The sequence below is a fragment of the Megascapheus bottae genome, unplaced genomic scaffold, assembly GCF_031878675.1.
Source record: "Megascapheus bottae isolate mThoBot1 unplaced genomic scaffold, mThoBot2.hap1 H_1, whole genome shotgun sequence".
Classification (NCBI taxonomy): Eukaryota; Metazoa; Chordata; class Mammalia; order Rodentia; family Geomyidae; genus Megascapheus; species Megascapheus bottae.
The window spans coordinates 1,105,142-1,126,394 of NW_028327858.1; the positions used below are offsets into that span (position 1 = coordinate 1,105,142).

Below are 21,253 nucleotides of genomic sequence, written 5' to 3' on the forward strand. Positions count from 1 at the left end.
TCATTTGTGGGTATATAAATGTTAAAGTCAGCCTCATATTTTTGTTTTCTTTCTCATAGCTTGTTAATGAATTGTTACCTGCTGATGTATTTTTTTTTAAATTATCGAAGTGTAAAACAAATACTTTGACAACTTTTATAATTGGGCTACATATATTTTCCAAGAATGAATCTTTAAACTATTTTAAAATGCTTTAAGAGCAAATTGTTATCCTTTTGAATTTTATAGCACAATTAGTGATTTCAGTTTCATAAATCAGTTACTATCCTTTATTATATTGAAAGTTCCTTAGTAAAAAGATAAGTTTTCAAAAAGCAATATACACCCTTCCCTCTTCAGTGCTCTTCAGGCAGCTAGTCCTCAGCTATCAAGCACATCTAGGAATCCTTCTGACTCTCAGCCTTTAGGTTTATTAGATTAGTTAAAATCCAGTAATTCCCCAAAGTGTCTTTCCTTTTGTTAAATCCATGATATAGTGATCATTCTGCTTTGCTTTATTATAATTCTTTCAGTATATTGCTTCCCTGATGGGCTAGGCAAGGATTCAAGTTGAAGCCCCAAATTATAACGACTTTTCTAATGGGGGAACCATACGGCAACGCAAACAGTCCATTGAGGGTATAAAAGATGGCTCATTCCCATCCAGTTTTGTTTACAAACGGTGTTGCTCAAATTTAGGTGACTGGCTACTAGGGAAATAAATGAATGTGGAATTGAGGATGGAACAAAGAATTCAATGCTTTACAATAAATGGACTGTATTTGAGAGTTCAAGAAAAGATTGGAGAAAATAACTGAGTATGTAAAGACATGGTAAGTGTCTGATCATTCAGTTGAAGGCAAGTGGCTGGCCCGATGAAATGGCATAATTGATAGTTTTCATCTATGACCCTGATTTCTCAAAACTGAGAAATGAGCAGAATTTATCAGAAAGGATTTTCATTGCTAGTATCTTTTGTGTGTGCATGATGTATAGTACACACAGCTCTCCTTATTGATCCTTCACCAGGTGTATTATTTACTTTGCCTTCCAGGTGTCCGCAAATATGGTAAAGATTTTCAAGCTATTGCAGATGTAATTGGCAACAAGACTGTTGGCCAAGTGAAGAACTTCTTTGTAAACTACAGGCGTCGGTTTAACTTAGAGGAGGTATTGCAGGAGTGGGAAGCAGAACAAGGAACCCAGGCTTCTAATGGTGATGCTTCTACTTTAGGGGAGGAAACAAAAAGTGCTTCTAATGTGCCATCAGGGAAGAGCACTGATGAAGAAGAGGAGGTGTGTTTGTGTCTGGAATTTGAGCTAATTTGAGTTGAGGAGGCACCATTTTACGTGGTGTTCTGTAAGGTTAATTTGTCAGAAAATTAGCTAAATGAGCATGCAAGGTTGACAATACACTTAATGGTACATCTCTCATGACAGTTAAGTCATAATGACTTGATAATCTCTGATTCTAGCAGAATGGAAAGTGTATTGTTTTCCCATAGTCTTATTTTTATTTCCAGTATTAAGCTGATACTAATAAAGATGTCTGTTCGGTAGCCTCATTGCTTTCGGTTTTGTTTTGTTTTGTTTTGTTTATTTTACTTAAAATAAAAGAAGCTTATGCTTCCAATAAAGACTGGTGTTATGTTTTTGTTCTGTTTTGATTTGTTTTGTATTTCCTGTGACAGCCCAAACTATATTGTATTAATTCATTAGGACGTACATCTCATGCATGCATTTTTGTTTCCTCACCTCTAGGCACAGACCCCACAAGCTCCTCGGACTCTGGGTCCATCACCTCCTGCCCCATCATCCACTCCAACACCAACAACCCCCGTTGCCACTCTGAACCAGCCTCCACCACTTCTTCGTCCAACACTGCCTGCTGCCCCTGCTCTTCACCGGCAGCCTCCTCCACTCCAGCAGCAGGCTCGGTTCATCCAACCCCGGCCAACTCTAAATCAGCCTCCGCCACCTCTCATTCGGCCTGCTAATTCTATGCCACCCCGCCTAAACCCAAGACCAGTGTTGTCCACAGTTGGTGGCCAACAGCCACCATCACTTATTGGAATTCAGACAGATTCACAGTCCTCACTGCACTAAAAATTAAATTGGACAATGCTGCAATAACTTTACCCCACTTATACCAATGCTCCTCTGACTGATGTAAAAGAGGAAAGAATCATCTTTCCTGGATTCTGAGTTCTGCAGAATTAATCTGCAAACTAAATCTGGCAGTGGACTAGTCTACATGGATGTCTAATTTTTCAGTTCACTAAACTAAAATGTTACACAACAAAAAGCCTCCAGCTAGCCTCCTTTCTAAAATGTTTTCACCATTGTGATCTCATGAAAGGAAAAAAAAAAATTTAGTATTCTATATACCAAGGGTGGTTTGTTTTTTTTTTTACTATATTTATTTTTACTAAAGTTCTTTATATTCCTGCCTCTTCATAGTCAAGGCTCTTAGTACTAGAATATTAACTTAGAAATTGTGGAAACTCCTTAAGTTTCTTAAGGACATTTGGCTTTTTTCTTCTTTTATTTAATTTTTTAAAACATTTTCCTATGTTAGGAGTGTAAGAATAAATAGTTGGCATTTCAGATTTTGATATACGTTCATTTTATTCCTATTTTTAAAATTATAGCTCTATATCCCTTTTTTCAAAATATGTTGCTTTCTTCCTAAAGGAATTATAAAGTATCCCTTTAAAAGAAGGCAATTTAATCAATTGCAAAGCAATTATATGAAACCACAAAGAATGTATTGACCCTACTACCCTTTAACATACAGTTTAGGGTTCTAGTGCAAAGTCCTTGTTTAAAGGTCACTGACCTCACCATCTGTCATTAATAAGAAGTTTGGAATACTAATTTTACATATAAATAAGGACTTAGCTTGTTGAATTATAATGTCTTTAAGAACCTTGAAAATGTAGTTAATTTGGGGGGAAAAAAGTTTATGTTTCTAAATGCTACTTGCTTTTAGCTAGTACTTGCCTACATTTGGAAACTTTAGAAAAAAAATCTATTTTGTCAGTTATGTAGAGATGGTGGTTACTAGAAGCATTTATTTGCAATACCATTTTTTGTGTTTAGCTTCTTAAGATTGCCCTCATATTTATTAATATAGCCTGCATTTAATATGAAGGGTGTTTTCTTGATAAATCACTATTGTATTACTTGGATACATTTGCGTATTCCTTGCAGCCAACCTGTACTTGTGGGTTTAATTTAAGGTTAAATCATCAACATTTCATAAAAAGAAGTTAAAAATTTGTTCTGTGTTATCTAAAGATGTATGAGTATATTGCCATAATTGTGCTGTTTACTTGAGACCCTTTTTATAAAGAAAGGCTTCAAGAAGTCTTCATTCAACAAATAGCATCCTCAAAAAAAAATACTTTAAAAGTGATCATATTTCAACAAGATGTTGCCAGTATTTTTTTTTGACAGTTGTAGGTCTTGAACTCTGGACCAGGGCAGTCTCTGAGCTCTTCAGCTCAAGGCTAGTGCTCTACCACTTGAGCCACAGTGCCACTTCCAGTTTTCTGGTGGTTAATTGGAGATAAGAGCCTCAAGACTTTCATGCCTGGGCTGGCTTTGAACTGCGATCCTCAAATCTCAGCTTCCTGAGTAGCTAGGATTGCAGATGTGAGGTGCTTTGCTTGTTACCAGTATTTTTGACAGTGATTTTATATTGGAATCATGACTTGTACAGAGGGACAGATCACTTACATTGCAATAATAGTGAAACATAGGCTTTCTGCATTACTTTATCACACTTAAAGCTACTTCACTGAACAGTCAACAATCAAATGTCCTAATTTAGATTTTGAGAAGTCATGTGTTCCCACAATACTGGGAAAAAAAATCCCTCCCATTGGCTCTGTAGTAACCTTGAAGAGTTATTGGTTTAAATCTATTAGTATTAATTTTAAAGGTCAGACCATTTCCTTTACATGTAAAGACCCTGTTCAGGCAATGATCAAAAACATCTTTTCCAGGATATATTCTACTTCCTCATTGGAGCATCATAAATAGATTTTTGTCCCTGGATCCTACCAGCTAAAATTTAGCTTTTTTAATAATATTGAGGAATTTATGCATATTTTACTTTAAAGCCATGGGGGATAGTTATATCCTAAAGCATTTAGATTGTCTTGCATATGTGCACAATCAATGGCTTTTCTCGTCTGGTCTTCAGTCAATAGACCTTCAGTATACAGTACAGTAGTCAGCCAAGTTGGTCAACACCAGCATCTGTCCAGTTGTTCAGTGTATTGTAATTCATTTAAAATCTGTGCTTTCCAAGACATGGGCCAAGTGCTGTATCTGAGGGATGTGGTGTAATCTTATTTACATACACTAGAGCACACAGTAGAAAAACCTTAGCATCATTAGTAATATGACATGTATATAGTGAGATGTCTTTATTGTGTGCTTTGCATATTTTGTAAATACTTTGCACGTCATTTTTTTTTGTTTAAGCAGTGTTTGGCCTGGAAGAATAATATGCTTGCTGCTTAATCAAAGGATTAAAGATTTAAAGATGTCTATGTCTTCTATTTTTATATAATTTTATGTTGTATGAAGCATTAAGGACCTCTTCACTGTGAAATTCTAAATAATTGATTTTTTATAAAAGCAAAATCTAGAAATCTTCTTATGACCATTTTTATTAATTTCAAGATTTTCTTTTTTGCAAAAATATCTACACCAAAGTGTTTTTATTACATAAGTAAAAAAAATAAACCATGCTGTTGATGCATCTGGAAAAGTTAATGAAAAATATTTTTCTATATGATTTAATTCCCATGTAATATGGATGGAGGCAAAGGTTAAATTATGGTCAAGTGAGAAAAATAGAATATAAAATAAAAGTGAAAGATATATCTGTCTTAATATGGGCCTACATTCTTGTTAAGAATAGATATAGTGAATAAACCTGGGACTGTAATTGTCATTTTCAAAATCTAATGCAGAGTTATTAAATACATTGTTTTTTCCTCCTGTTATTAAAAGATTACCTTTAAGTATTAGTAACTGTTCACAAGTGAAAATGGTGATAGCATGATCTTCTCAAAAAGAGTACTAGGGACCAGGAGTGTGGCCAGGGTGCTTGCCTATCATGCATGAAGCCCTGAGTTTGATTCCTCAGTACCATATACACAGAAAAAGCTGGAAGTGGCACTGTGGCTCAAGTAGTAGAGCACTAGCCTTGAGAAAGCTCAAGGACAGTTCCCAGGCCCTGAGTTCAAGCCCCAGAATTGGCCAAAAAAAAAAAAAAAAAGGAGGGAGAAATAGTAATCTGACTTAAAAATCTGCACATAATTTTTCTCTGCGTGCATCCTAAAAATAAATGATAGTGTGATCGCAGTAATAGAAAAGACCCCAGAATAGGTTACTAGATTTTTAATTTTTTATTTATTTTTATTGGGGAGGGGGGTGGCCAGTCCTGGGGCTTGAACCCAAGGCCTGGGCACTCTCCCTAGCTTTTTGTGCTCAAAGCTAATGCTCTACCATTTGAACCACAGCTCCATTACAGCTACAGAGTACACATTCAGAGGCTTTCTTGGGAAGGGTAATTTTTTTTTAAGTTTACTTCACTTTTGGAGAAGATCCTCCCCACTCCACCCTATTCCTGCCATTCTTGTGGTTGTCAGCACAGTGACAGAACTGAGGCTGAAGCAGAGGGACCAGGTATCATTGGATCAGAAAAGATAGAAAAGCCATAGGCAAACACCACTGGTGGCTCATGCCTATAATCCTAGCTACTCAGAAAACAGATCTGAGGATCAAAGTTCTAAGCCAGCAGGACAGACAAATGCAAGAGTCTCTTCAATTAATCTGCAAAAAACGGCAGAAATAAAAATGTGACTTAAGTGATACAGCACCACTAACCTTGAACAAAAAAGTCAAGCCAAAGAATGAGGGTCCTGAGTTCAAGCCCCAGTACTGGTACAAAAAGACAAAACCCACACAAGGCATTCATTAACTGCCTCCATGGAAAACCTATTTGGTAGCAAGTAAGCATTCTGTGTTCAAAGCACTGTAAAGTATGCTTTTGGTCTGAGTGGTTGCTGCCCTATCACACTTTGCATGTGGTTTATGACAAGCAAAGAGTTTCCATTGTTACTTATAGTGGAGGATAAAGAGTTGGCCTAAGACCCCAAAGGAGGATTTTTCCTCCTTATCTAATCTCATGGGTATCAAAGTGATGAAAAGTGTGACTCTATGTTCTGTTCATCAACTCACAGTATTGATTCCTCTTGAAGGGCACCTATGGAAGATAGTGCACCCATCTGCTAGTCCAGTAGATGGCAACCTTACCTCTCTACCCACCCACCTTCATGTTGACAGCCAAGATTATAGTCTACCAATTTATCCAGAAATTAAACAGCTGAAATTCTTGCCTTTTGATCTCTAGGAAAAGTTATGTTATTGATATTCTCAATAGAGAGTTAATTTCAAAGTCTCAATTCTGCCTAAAGTGAGATAAAATATCTCTAATATATCTAATGTTTTCAAAACTCACTAAAATGTATCTTAATCTAAAGGTAGTTTTATTTGAATTCACAGCTATCATTTTTTAGTATTAGGCTTGGGGATAATGAGAAGAAAGGCAAGAAGTAGGTAACTATACAGAAAGACAGATTGTATGGGGAAGCAAGGGAAATGTAGGCCCATTAAGTATCAGACATAAAGATTGTGATCTGGATCTACAGTCCCACAGCAATTCCTCCAGATCTCATCTTCTCCATGGAGTGGTTAATATGCTCAGTTAGTAACCAAAGAAAATGAGTTTCTGACTCTCATTGAAAAATAAGACACCAGGTAACAACAAGCTAACTGTGACCAGGTACTGCTTTACCAGACTGCACAAGTGCACTTTAGCATTCCCAGATTCCTCAGCCTTCCCAATGATGAAAGCTCCACCCACTGCTGTTTCCAGTCCATCTCCTATGGGCGTCTAAATCCTCCCCATAGGTAAATATCATTCTCCTCTCTTATTGATAAATAATTTAAGCTCAAGGAAAAGTATATTCACCATGATTTGGCTATCTGATGGGAAAGTAAAACTAGAATTGGAAGGTTGGCCCATTTCTTTTATATCGAATGTTAATAGTCTATGTTCTTGAGAGAATACATTACAAGAAAGAGCCTGGTGTTTATGAGACGAGGCCTAGATTCAAGTTCTAGCTACAAACTGCTGGATGGGTCTAGCCTTGGGCATGTCACTTCATGTCACTCCTTTGAGTGACATGAAACTAAGAGCTGAAACTCAGTCTATAGATTGGAAATGATCAGGCTGTTTCACCAGAGTTGATTTGAAGATCTTGTTGCCCTTGACACATCACACGCTCTATGTTTTGATTCTGTCTGTCCTGGGACAGACAGAATGCTGGGTCTGGGCGCTGTCCCTGAGCTCTTCAGCTCAAGGCTACCACCCCACCCCCTTGAGCCACAGCGCCACTTCCAGTTTTCCGGTGATTAATTGGAGATAAGATTCTCACTGACCTTTTAGTGCCCGGGCTGACTTTGAACCGCGATCCTCAGATCTCAGCCTCCTGAGTAGGCGTGAGCCATCACGCCTGGCCTAAAAGACTGCTCTTGATAGGACAATATAGTGGCAAATTTGGAGAACTACACCTGAAGATCTGGAAGAAGCGACCTATAAAAGAATTGTCTGAGCCTAGTTTTCTTATTGAAGAGTAAGAAAAGTGCAATTCAAATGCACGGGCGGAAATCATGGGAGACATGCATTTCTAGATAGCAATGGTTCTAGAAAGGTAAACAGTTGAATGGCCTGAGTAACTCTCAGCCTCCTGCCAGACCCCTATCGCAGACGTCAGCCCGGCCAGGCTCTGACCCCTCAACTCCTACCCGTACGAGGCCCCACCCCTGGCCCTGGCCCCGCCCATCCTCTAACTCTGGCCCCGCCCTCCTCGTGAGCGTTCTTCTGAGCGCCTGCCTGGGACGGAGAGGCCCGACCTCACCAGGGTCCTGGCCCCGCCCATCCTCTGGCTCTGGCCCCGCCCTCCTCGAGAGCGTCCGTCTGAGCGCCTGCCTGGAACAGAGAGGCCCGCCCTTACCCGGGTCCTGGCCCCGCCCTTACCCGGGTCCTGGCCCCGCCCATCCTCGCGGGCGCTATTCTGAGCTCCTCCCCGGCTGGGAGCCCCGCCCCTGCCTGGCTGCGGGCGGCTGGCGGCCGCTGCTGCGCTTCCCAGCCGAGACCCCGCGCGCCCCTTTCTACGAGAGTCCCAGTCCCCCGGCAAGTGACCGCCCCGACACCTCACGGCTGAAGGCTGGGTGAGAAGCCTGAGGAGCGACTTTCGGCTCGTCCCCGTTCCTTTAAAACCGAGAGGGGGCGGTGGTGGTGGTTGCGGGGTTAGGGGGTCCCGGGCCTGCCCTTCCCGCTCGTCCCCGGGAGGCGGCGGCGGGCGGGCGGGCGGGGAGCCCGGACCGGGGAAGGCGGTGGGGCGGGTGGACGGGAGAGGGGGCAGAGGTGTGGCGAGGATGGAGAGTCGGGGCTGGTTCCGTGTGGTAATTGACTGAGGTTGGGGCTCGCAGGCGGCGGGGTGGGCTTTCGGGGGTACCGGTGTCCGCTCAAGGCACCTCTCCACTTCGGAACACCTCAGCGTGAGGTGTCGCCCGTGGAACGCCCCACCGCGTGTGCGGATCTAAAGGTGCGGCACCCCCCACTCCCCAGAAGGTGGTTCTCCGGGTCCTGAAGCAAGCCAAGGCTCCTAGAGGCGACAGAGGTGGAGCTCTGCGAAGTTTCAGTGAACCGGCGAGGTGAGGCGGGAGCGCCACGCTCTGGCTGGAGTCGCCCGGGACGCTCGGGTCGGCTTTCTTTCTCAGCTAGTTCTCCTCTCGCCGAGTTCCCATATTTGGCCCTTTCACGTTTACTTTCGTGAGAACTCATTTTTACCAAGTCGAAGTCAGACCCGGCTGCCGGAGGCGGCTGTGGCGCGCAAAGGTTGGTGGAACTGGAGGTGAGCGAGACTCAGGGCCAGGGCTGACCCTTGCAGGCCCAAGCTCCACAGCCCTGGGCCCTGACCCACGTCCCTGGAGAAAGACATCTAGTTACTTCCTGGTGCTCTGTGAGAACTAATTAGAGCCAGTGAGTATGGTTCTTTTCTTTCAGAGAAGACATAAAATGCAAAGAAATTAGCTGAAGCACTTCTGGGAATAGAACAGTACTGTGTGTGTGTGTGTGTGTGTGTGTGTGTGTGTGTGTGTGTGTGTGTGAGAGAGAGAGAGAGAGAGAAAGAGAGAGAGAGAGACAGACAGACAGACAGACAGACAGACAGACACAGAGAGAGAGACAGAGAGAGAGAGAGCGCGCGCTAATTTTAGACAGCAAGAGGCTGGTGGAAGACTTCTCAGATCCTGAAACAGCTGTTTGCTTTGCTCATACAACACACACCAAGCCAGACAGGAGTGTTAACTGATGGTGAAAACCTGATCATCTGAGGACTCCCGTCTCTATCTAACTGATTTGAACAAGACAGAAATTGCTTCAAGAAAGACATGTATAAGGTGAAGTGAAGCCTGGGGCAGTGGCTCATGCCTGTAATCCTAGCTACTCAGAAGGCTGAGATCTTAGGGTCAGGGTTCAAAGCCAGCCCAGGCACTAAAAAGTCAGTGAGACTTTTATCTCTAATAAATCACCAAAAAACCAGAAGTGGCACTGTGGCTCAAGTGGTAGAGCACTAGCCTTGAGCTGAAGAGCTCAGGGAATAGTGCCCAGGCCCAGAGTTCAAGCCCCATGACCGACCAAAAAAAGAAAAAAAAAAGATGGAAATGAAAATGCCTAGCGTTTTGTCCTTGTAAATCTAAAGATTGGATCTGCTGGCCTTTCCCTGGGGAAGGGCTTCTGCCCAGACAGTAGACAGAGGAAGTGATGGAGAAGACTTTCCTAAGTCATCTGGTTGAGATCTGGTACGAGGAAGAGTTGTGTTATCCTCCCCCAGCTCACATCATCTGAATAGCGGTGGGATGTGGGTGTTAGGGTGGTGGAGTTAACTGAGAAACTGTGTAGAGGAACAGCCACTGGAAGTATTAACTAACTGCTGTGATGGGGTGTTGCAGGGGTGATGTTTTCCAGAGTAAGAGAGCTAACACCTCTGAGGCACTCCTGTTAGGCTAATGATGGAAAAGGGGCCTCATCACTCAGGCAAACAAACCTTCTATAATGAGCTTTGCTCTACTGAGAAAGCGCACTTTTCTTTTTGAAACATTTTCTCACTGCCCTTATCTTCCATGAAGTGTCTCATTTTATCCTCCGTGGTTATCTGGATTATTCTTCACATCTCCTAGATGATAAAGGGGAAGCTCTGAGTGTAAATAACCCTCTTGAGCTACTGATCCAACCGCAGGACTCAGAGTTCTCTGATTCAAACCTCTTACTTTGGTTTCTTCAGCAAGCCACATCTGCCTGCCTCTTCCTCAGACAGAGGGGTGGGTCCCTTAGTATCTGGATGGTTGGACCAGCAACATGGGACCAGTCCTGGCCATTGCATTCACCCCACTTTCACCTCTGCCAGCCATGTGACAAGACCCATGCACATTTCTGTGTGTTTCTTGCAACCCAGTTCAGAATGAACCTGCACTGAAGCTGACTAAATTGCATTGAATTCATTTGGGCTGTATCTCCCTTGGGCTCTGAGCTACCAGTAAGACTTGTTTACATTCCAGGAACCAGAACATAGTATGGCTTATAAATAGCCTATCTCATCAGATTAGCCCTTTTTTCATTACTTGCCTCTGATAAAGGAGAGGCAGGTGCTTAACCTGGTTTCAAGCTGGGGCTAGAAGTGGCATGAAACATCCCATAGCTGTAGACACAACATATAGGCACTGACTGGACACCAGCCAGCTCCTATGTTCTTCCTATGGTATCTTGTTTAAAGTCAGCCAGCATTCTAGGCAGAAGGAGGAAGAGAGAACCCACAAGGCATTGATCCAAAGCTGCCTAACAGCTTTGTCCCTGATGAGCATATTTAAGAGTTAATGGACCAGGGGAGGGAGCAGTGGCAGATCCAATCTCAAGAGCTTTTTCTGTTAAGGTCATAACCTGTTTTGTAGTTCCTCTAGGCTGAGTTCTTACCCCAGCAGAGCTATACAGGAGACAGGAGAGGAGTAGATGGGAAGGTAGTGAGTGTGTTGGGGATAGAATACCGGACAGAAGTGATCCTCAGGGATGAGAGCAGCTGCTGCTGTGCTGCCGCTCCTGCTGACGGCCAAGAATGAGGGTGAGAAAGAGACTTAGTATTTACTCAAGAAAAAAGGCTTTGGGCCTTGGGCCTGACAAATAACCCTAGGAGAGGATCCTAGGCTATAGAAAACCAGCCTCTGAAATGCATTTTCAACCCCATATCGACTGACACATGTAAGGGTGGGTGGATCATAAGCTGGAGGAGTTCAAGTTGAGGGATGGTATGGGGCCTCCTAGAAGGTTGATTAGTTTTGCCTAAAGAAGAGCTTCACTTGCAGGATCAGACAACCTTGATCCATATAGCCTCTGACACACTCTGGTGAAGAAATTGAGTGGAGGACCAGGAGGTAAAAGTGAAAAGACTTATTAGTCCCAACAGAGAAAGTCACCAGAGTGTTACACAAAGCGTGACAGGAACACTTTGCATACTGGTATCTGCAAGCAGGTGGTAGAGCAGGCTTAACTGGTGATGTGGCTAAGGCAGTATGCACCTGTGCTGTGTGGACACTACAGTATAACTAGACAGTCAGGGCCTAGGGACCCAGGGAAAGTGACAGCCAGTGAGCGTCAATCCTGGGGATGTGCTGGGGAAAGGTGACTACTTTCTTTTATCTGGCTGGCGCCTCATTTCCTGACACCATAGGTTCTGTCAGTTTCCCTCCTATCAACTCAGAACATGGAATCTTCCCCATCACTTTTTCTTCCATCCATTGAAGACCAGCCCCGAGCAGCCCTGCCACCCAGCCCAGCAGATCCCCACCTATTCTCCAGAATCAGTTCTTGCCTCCTCCCTGAGACAGGTTTCTTCCATTATTCTCTCCTCCTACCCCTCCTCCAGGCTCTGCCTTCTGCTCTCTGCCTTTGCCATTAAACAGCATGGCTCTGTGTTTCCCCAGCTCCTCTTCTCCCTGGTTTACCAACAAGCTTCTGGAAAGAATAGCCAGCACTTGTGTCCTCTCCCTCACACAGCTCCCTGCACCTGCCCATGCCGCTTGGATTGCCCTTAGAAGGCTCCTAGAGTCTGGTAATCCTCTGTCGCCAGCCTAAGCTGCAGCTGTTGACTGGTCATCTCAATATGGCTCCACAGAGCCCACGGACATCCTCAACTTGACCTCGAGTTTCTTATCCCCTTCCCACCCTGCAGGTACCAGTGTAGAGCAGAGACAGCATCTAATTCCCTGTCCCCTTTTTTGGAGCTCCCGGTCACTCCCAAAGCTTAAATCCACACTCTTAAGGAAAAACTATCTCATGTTTCTCACCAAACTTTATTCTTGGCCACTTTGATTTCTTTCTTTCTTTTTCCTTTTTCTTTTGCTAGTCCTGGGCTTGGGCTCAGGGCCTGAGCACTATCCTTGGGTTTTCTCAAGGGTAGAGTGCTACCACTTGAGCCACAGCACCACTTCTGGCTTTTATTTTCCCTATGTATGTGGTACTGTAGAATCGAACACAGGTCTTTGTGCCAGAGAAGCACAAACTCCCAGACCCCTCTTTGATTTCTTTCTTTTTCTTTTTCTTTTTTTTTTGCCAGTCCTGGGCTCAGGACTTTCTCAAGGCAAGAGCTCTACCACTTGAGCCTCAGCACCACTTCTGGCTTTTTTCTATGTATGTGGTACCGAGGAATTGAACCCCGGTCTTCATGCATACTAGGCAAGCACTCTACCACTAGGCCAAACTCACGGCCCCCCACTTTGATTTCTGATATTAAAAACCTGTGATGTTTTGGGAGCCTCAAGACAGTAAACTCCAGCCATCTCTTCTTCCAGATTCTCTCCAACTGATGATAGAAGTTACTATAATTACCCCCCAGTAATCCTGATCTAGCTAGCTTGCTTTCTTTCTTTCTTTCTTTCTTTCTTTCTTTCTTTCTTTCTTTCTTTCTTTCTTTCTTTCTTTCTTTCTTTCTTTCTTTCTTTCTTTCTTGGATCATGCGACTTGAACTCTGGGCCTGGGCACTGTCCCTGAGCTCTTCAGCTCCAGGTTACCACCCTACCTCTTGAGCGATGGCCCCATTTTCTAGTGGTTAATTGGAGTCTCTCACTCTTTAGTGCCTGGGCTGGCTTTGAACCGCAATCCTCAGATCTCAGCCTCTTGAGTAGCTAAGATTACATGTATGAGCCACCTTGCACAGCTCTGATCTAGTCATTTCTTATCAGGACTCCGCACCCTCTTTTCTGGATAACATGAATTATCTGTTCCCTTATTTCATGCCCAGGTCCATCTGTGTTATGTTTCTTTTCTGCACTGTCACAGAGGCACATTTATTGTTTTCACTAATAGCAGAGTAGAAAAAGTGTAGGCATCAGAATTTGGCAGAATTTGGATTCAAATCTGAATTTATGACTTCCTGATTACAAACAAGTTGCTAGATTCCCTTCTATCTTCCTACTGGCAAAGAGAAATCGAAATCTTCCCATTTGGGGTTGCTAGAATGATGAGATGAGGCAGGATGCACACAGAGTTGTATTTGATGGGTATTCAGTAAAAGCTAGTTTCCTTTTTCCCTATGAAATAGGACTAGAGAATTTTGAGGTCTTTGGGGACCTGGGAAATGCATGCCTAGCCTAATACACTGAAATTCAAATTAAAAACAGATAGGACAAAGAACTGCCAGAATAGAAGTCCTGTTTCTAGCTCTTGGAAAATGTAGAGCAGGTAGGCCTTGGGGGACAGGGTAGGTATTCTGGGATGGAATGGGGCATAGATTTATGAGTAATCAGGCTGTCTTGGAGGCAGATTAGTTCTTGACATAGGGCTAATAAAGGGGCCAGCAGAGAAAATTGATTTGGAGGAGGCAGAGAGAAGCCATGACTTGATTACCAGGAGTAGAAAAGCTTCTCTAATGGGGTCTAGCTATGAAGTCAGAACAGGATGAGGTTAACTTGTTGCAAAACCACCATCAGTTCTTTGAATTCTCTCTTACTAAGGCAGGTGACTTAGAACAGCTAGGCTGCTCAGAGCCTGTCTTCAGGGAAGTCCTTGAACTTGGAGGTGGGTGAGGCTAAGCTAAGTAGGCATCATCTGTTTGTGCTATGAGGGTTCAGAGGGAGAGATTAGTCCGCAATGTAGGATTCATCTAGGAATAGTCATGAAAGACTGACATGCTTAGTAGATGCAGGATGGAAGTGATTCTGAAATTGGATGGGGTTGGGTGGATGGAAGTAGACAGGAAGTACCTACAAGGCATATTATTAGACTACAGTGACCATTTAGATGTAGAAAGGGGGCTTTGCAGGAATGATGCCAGCTTTTGGACAATGAGCCCTCAGCAAGAGGGAGCTCCGGAGAAAGCAGCTTTGGCAAGAAGAGCCCAGCTTGGTTTTGGATGTGTAGGCTTCAGAAAACTTATGTGTTAACCTGAAATAAGCAGTAGCAGGATGGGAGTAGAGCCAAGGAGCTGTCTGTGCTGCAGAGAGACAACATTTGGAAACAGCAATGGATTGTTTACACATGGATTTCTAGGCCAGCTCAGTGTAGCCTCCAGGAAACCAGAGTCCAAGTGTGTACTGTATATGGAAGGTGGGGTGGGGCTTGCGTTTTAACACTGTCACCTGTAATCTTGAGGACAGAAAAGAAGAAGACTGAAGATTGACTATTGGCTTAGTCACACACACACACAAAATCTCTGATACCTTGCTGAGAGCATTGGTGAGTTGGGAGAGTAAAGGCTGGACTGCAGTGGCTGAGATTGGGGGTAGAGGGTAAAGAAGAGTCTCTATGTTTGGCAGGAGCTCTATGGAAATCTGAGGGTGAAAATGTTTTGTTTTTCTTTCATCTCAAGAGAGAATTTACACTGAAAGCTGAAGGGAAAGAGCCAGCTGAGGGAGGAAGTTGGTGGTGAAGAGGTAGAGATGGGGAAGAATCTGCATGAAAAGGCCTCTGGGAGAAAGGCAGGCTTCCAAGGCTGGTAGGGCCCCAGTGCAGAGATCCACCTAAGGCAAAGGTCACTTTTGTAGAATGATGAGAAGGGCCAGGACCAAGCAAGGGACAGGGGGAAGCCGGAAGTAGAGTTTGTTCTGGTACGATGATTTCTGTTTATTTCTGTGAAGTAGGAAGTGAAGTTTCCTGGTGAGACTGGAGGGAGTGGTCAAGGTTAGTGGAGAAGAGAAAGGTTTGAAACAGACAATGAAAATATGCTTGATCTGAAAGTGAGAAACTCGCTGTGTAAATATTGACACAATGAAGTCCCTTCCAGTGGAACCTGGCAAATGGGATATTTAGGGATCTAGCACTTTGTGCAGTACCTAGCACCTAAGTGAGGGTCCCTTAAGTGATTATTGAACCAGACTGTGCCTCATCTCTGCATGGTCTCAGTGTTCTCCTCTTTCTTAAGCACCTTCTACCTTTGGGCCAAAGCTCCCCACTGTGGCTCCTCCCTAAGTGAATGAGGAGCACTGTGTGCAGGCTTTGACTAGATCCTCCCTGTCCTACCCAGACTACCTTATCCCAAGTCAGCCATCCTTGGCCAGCCTTGCCTTCTCTGGCTATAACTAATAGAGATTTTCAGAACTTACAGATCGATACCATGAGAAGTTGTAGGCCCTAGGTGGCATATTTGATGACTGAAAGGCTGTCTTCTTTCTGTAGAATACTACAAAGGCAGCTACTCAGTTTCCTTGTCATCCTTTATTTATTAAGCCTCTATTGTATGTGTTTTCCCAAAAAATAAATCCCAGAGAGTAAATATAACACATATATAATATATTAGATGTCAGTAGGTGCTTTGGAGACAAATACAATGGGATGTAACATAGGCAGTGAAATCCTTATGGCAAGGCAGCATCTCAGCAGAAACCTGAAATGAAGGAATAAGCCCTTGATCATCAGGGTAGATGGAGAATGTTGGAGGCAGGGAGAGCAAGCAGAAGACAATTCTGCTGTTCATGGAAAGGCAAGGCCAGTGTGTCTAGAGAGGATGAAGGGAAAGCACCAAGAAATGAGGATGTGGAAAATAAAGGACACAGAACAGTGGCCTTGATCCCTGAGGACACTGGTGCCCACTCTGAGTGCAGTGGGACTATTGGAGAGAGGAATGACAGCTGACTTGAGGTTTTTACAGGGGTCCCTCTAGATTCTGGGCTATGAACAGGCTGTAAAGGAGCAAGGCATTGCTAGAGTCCAGCTGGAGATGATGCTTATGCATGCGTGGTGATGGTGGCTTAGGCCAGGTTGTGCTAAAAGCAAGGAGAGGGAGTTAGGTCAGGGAAAAGTGGAGGTAAAATAGCCAAGAGGACTTGCTGTTGTGAAATAGAGAAGAGAAACCAAAGATGACCCTGCTTTTTTGTTCAAAGCAATGGGTGATTGTTGGCATTTCACTGGGATAGAGGACTATGGGATGAGAGGTTGGGATAGGAATGGGAGATGTTAAGTTTGTGATGCCTACTACAGGATTCAGGAGAGGGGATCAGATTACAGACAGAAATCAGAGCATTGACAGTCATTGATGACATATGAGCCAGGAGCTGAGGTAAGGGAGAAAGGAAGCCCAGGAATATCCTGGAGCACCAAGAGTTGGGAAGATGAGGGCTTACAGCTACCATGATGATCTATTTGGTTCTCTCACTATCACAACTATGGAATTCAGCCTGGAAACTTGCTTTAAGAAAATTAGACCTGCACCAGGAGTTTGGCCTAATGGTAGAATGCTTGCCTAGCATGCACAAAGACCCGGGTTCGATTCCTCAGTACCACATACATAGAAAAAAGCCAGAAATAGTGCTGAGGCTCAAGTGGTAGAGCTCTGTCCTTGAGAATGCCCAAGCCCATGGCTGGCAAAAAAAAAAAAATTAGACTTCTTGGAGCTGGGAATGTAGCCTAGTAGTAGAGAGAGTGTTTGCTTAGTAAGCATGAAACCCTGGGTTTGATTTCTCAGCACCACATAAACAGAAAAAACTGGAAATGATACTGTGGCTCAAGTGGTAGAGTGCTAGCCTTGAGCACAGAGAGGTTTAGGGATAGTGCCCAGGCTTAACTACCAGAAAAAAAAAAAAAAGACTTCTAGTTGATACTAAGAAATCTTTTTTTTTTTTTTTTTTTTTGCCAGTCCTGGGCTTGAGCTCAGGGCCTGGGCACTGTCCTTGGACTTTCTCAAGGCTAGAGCTCTACCACTTGAGCCTCAGCACCACTTCCGGCTCTTTTCTATGTATGTGGTACCAAGGAATCAAACCCGGGTCTTCATGCATGCTAGGCAAGCACTTTAACCACTAGGCCAAACTCCCGGCCCCGATACTAAGAAATCTTAATGTGGAAGTATTTTCCTTAGTTCACTGCTGTAAAAAATAGACATCTCCTCCTCCCCACCTACCCCCCCACAACAAAATAAAACAAGAAAACATGTCTGTTCCTCTGGGATAAAGAGTCTCAGCATGCAACTTTGTCATGCTCTGGGCAGACTCTTAACCAGACTAGATGGAGACCTGGCCTTTCTGAGAACTGCTACTGGAGTTTGTGCATAGACAAGATCCCTGCTGGCTTTTTTTTCTATGAATGCATACTTATATTAAAGTTTCATTTATAAATTAGTCACATTAAGAGATTAGTAGTAGCAATAAAATATGTTACAATAATATACTGTAATTAGATTACCAGAATCACTATTTTGGGGCCATTATAAGTAAAGTAAGTTACCTTGAACACAAGTACTGTGAAACCATAATGGTTGATCTTATAGCTAACATAGCTACTAAATAACTGACAATCAGGTAGCATGTACAGCGTGGATAAGCTGGTCAGAGCAATTGACCACATTCCAGATAGGATGGAGTAAGAAGGCATGATATGCTGGTCAGAATGGTGTGCAGTTTAAAACTTACGATTTAGTTATTTCTAGAATTTTCCACACATTAGTAGATTGCAGGAAAAAAAACCCAAAGAGCAAAACTATGGACAAGGAAGATAGTATACTCAAAGGCATATGAGTTCTGGACCCTGTCTAGGGTGGTTTCTCCCCTTCCTTTAGAACACTGTAGGCCATAGAGTCTGAATTGTTCAGTGGCTATATATCTATGTCCACAGGACCATTGGCATTTCATTCACTTTCCAAGTATATGTGAACTGTGTATTTGTCTGAGTGAGTTAATAGGATGGTCTGGAAGGGAGAAGGGAGAGAGAACTGCCAATCTGAGATGATAGCTCCATAACTTGATTAAGCAGGATGCCTGCCATGTGCAGCAGCATGGAGCAGGTAGGTATGATAGAACCTTTGTAATGGCAAGTGTAGCTGCAGCAAGAACCAAGGGCAGAGGGATGTCCAGGCCTGGTTCTAGCACTTGGATTCCATTTATCACTGGGGTCCTATAGTATTTCATGGCCCGCATCCCACAGTCCTGTTGTACTATGACCTCACATTAGCCTCCACTGTCCTTCTGTACTACATGTAGGCTATGTGCTCTGGGTTATGAGAGGCTGACACTGAAAATCTGGAGAGTAATGAGATGGCCCTTCCTTGGGAAGCTTGCTGACGTGTCCCTACATAGCAGCAGGACTGTCACAGAGTTGGATCTGAGGAAGAGATCTAGAGTAACGGAATCCCAACTGTGAGAAAGGTTTTGTGTGACAAGACCAGTAGTGTTTGCTTTCCTTCTTCCCCACCCAGCCGTTGGTTTCAGTGGTGAGAAACTTAAAAGTACCACAGATGGGTTCTGGGTGATTTTGGTTGGGGAGTGAGGGCTCCCTCAAAGGCTTCAGCCTGACCTAAGGCAGTAGTGGCCTTGGGACATGTTTGGACAAGTGGACAGCACAAAGATGCCCATTAGTCCTTGCACCAACTTCTCTTCACCAACACCGTTGCACTGCCAAGAAAATAGGGAACCAGAGGTTCCTGACAACATGGGGAAAAAAATCACACTTCCGTTAAAAGAAATTAAAACTCAATTCCCCATCATTCTTTGTCCCTGCCTATGGCCTGTTACCTCATCTCATCTGGCTCTTACAATGTCCCCTACTCTTAATTCAGTCTCCCTGCCCTGTTAGGTTCCATGGAAAATGCTTTCATTATTTCTGGCTTTCTCTAAGGCCCTTCCTCTTTATCTAAACTGTCTGATTAAAGTTTACAAAACCTGGTTTATCCCTAAGGTCACACAGAAATTTTATTTATTTGTTTTCTTAGCTTTGGGAATAATCTGTTCCACAGTGGAGAGCTGAAAAGGTTAAGGTTTGGAGTGGGGATTGGCAGTGAGTGGGGGAGGGGCAGTCATTCTGTTCTTCAGTCTCAAAAGGAGGATCATTGGTTGTCACAGCCAGAAACTTTGCAGCCATTTCCAGTCCATTTCAGTTCTCCTTTATGCCAGAGTGATAACAGAAGATATAAACTGTGCCCTCTTCTATTTTTATTTTTCTGGTAGTAACTGCCCTTTTTGGGAAAGCAGAACCATCTTAGGTCACCAGAAGTGACCTTAAGCAGGTCTAGCTCTCTAGCATCCAGCATCTAGAACAAATCCCAGACAACACAGAGCCAGCTTGCTTTGGAATCACCACATCTGAGGACTGAGTGGTCCAACTTTTCCTAATCACTTGTTGCAATCTTTCCTCCTCTGGGCGTGGGATGAAAAAAAAATGGGTCTGGGGAATAAAATACCTGTGCCTTCCTCTTACTGTTGAATGTGAGTGTCAGGGAGTCAGCTTCTTACCTTCAGCAAGGCCTGAGTAGAGCTTTGCCGTCTAGCTGCCTATCTAGCTACCCAGCTGTGTTGTTGTTCCTTCCTGGTGTGTCTGGCCCACCTACCCCATTCCTCCAGCTCTGTTTTGCTTCCTGAAGAAATTACTCTCTCTACATATACTCTCCTGCTCTGACTACCTCACCCTTACAAAGGCACCTTGGGAAAGCTATGGACCCCAGGGTCCTCTCAGGTGCGTAAGAGTTCTCAGCCCTATACCCTTATATAATCTAGTAACTGGGAATCTCAAGCCTAGAAAGGAGTCACACAAGTCACTGCAGGCTACAGAGGAGATTGTTAGGGAAAGAAACACCATCATTTTCTAGATGTGATAGAGTTTGAATTCAGGGCTAGAATTTTCTAGGCAGGCACTCTACCACTTGAGCCACATCCCCTAGTCTTTTGTTTTTTGGGGAGTTTTTTGCTTTCATTATTTTTTAGGTAGAATCTAATATACTTACAGACTGTGATCCTTCTATCTATGACCCTTCCACAAAGCTAGACCATAGGTATATACTATCATATCAGGCTTGCTTGAAGTAAGATCTTGGGGGGCAAGACTAGCCTTGAAGCATTATCTTTCTGATCTCTGTCTGCCAAATATCTGAGATTATAAGCATGAACCACCTAGTTGGGAAAGTAAGTATCAATGAAATAACACAGGAGAGTTAGAGAATAGCCTGCAGTATTCATTTCAAGTTCCAGCCCAGCCTCTATGGAGGACTTACCTTTCCAGCTCTTCTCTTCCTACATCAAATACCATCACTAAACAACAGGAAGTATTTGTAAAGTGAAAAATGTTTAGTCCTTGGGCATATTTTTGGTGACAAATTCTGCATCTTTACTGGGATATTTCTCAATATGACATACTTTTAAAAATTTGAGATGTGGCTGGGAAGCCTATAAGTTACTTGGATAATTTATGGAGTTTATAATACATTATATAATTCTGACAAATCATGATTTACTCTGATGAAAGATGTGAGGTGTGAACTAGTCTTTCGCAGCCCATTCTGCTAGGTTGGTCCCAAAGATATCTGAGCCTTGAGAGGTCTTGGTCTTGGCCCTTGACTTGCACATTTCATCCTGTCTCAAGCTCTCATTTACTATCCTCTTTGGAACCTGATATTGTCCTCCACTATCCTCTCCCTCAGTCCTCTCTGATAATCCACTTTTAAACTTAGTCCTTTTGCCTATCTCCACAGTGCTTCACAGATGTGGGCCACTGCCTTGGATCTGACAGGGCTGGCCCTACCCGCTTTGGTTCTATTGAGGTCATGTTGGTCTGCAAATTCCCGGTGAGACATCCTTTTTATTTACCATACCCTTAAAAAAAGATGAAAATCATAGAATAAGATTCCCAGATATGGTGTTCATTCAGAATCTTTCACCAGGC

General features: G+C 43.4%; 2 protein-coding genes across 7 annotated transcripts in view; both read left to right on the forward strand.

The window, feature by feature from the left end:
• Positions 1-2,284, forward strand: part of LOC150038966 (REST corepressor 3) — a 46,354-nt gene extending 44,070 nt beyond the window's left edge. For 3 of the 5 annotated variants that reach the window (XM_090328130.1, XM_090328131.1, XM_090328134.1), the window contains 2 exons: positions 1,034-1,275; positions 1,741-2,284. In XM_090328130.1, the coding sequence (XP_090184256.1) occupies positions 1,034-1,275; positions 1,741-2,085 (587 nt within the window). In that variant the 3' untranslated portion in view covers positions 2,086-2,284. The remainder of the gene's footprint in view (positions 1-1,033; positions 1,276-1,740) is intronic. The other 2 variants (XM_090328132.1, XM_090328133.1) reach the window with 1 other exon arrangement.
• A 5,890-nt stretch (positions 2,285-8,174) lies between these two features.
• The window catches only part of LOC150038967 (TNF receptor-associated factor 5), a 45,792-nt gene continuing 32,713 nt past the window's right edge, over positions 8,175-21,253 (forward strand). For both annotated transcript variants that reach the window (XM_090328168.1, XM_090328169.1), the window contains exon 1: positions 8,175-8,295. The gene's annotated coding sequence lies outside the window, so the exon portion shown is untranslated. The remainder of the gene's footprint in view (positions 8,296-21,253) is intronic.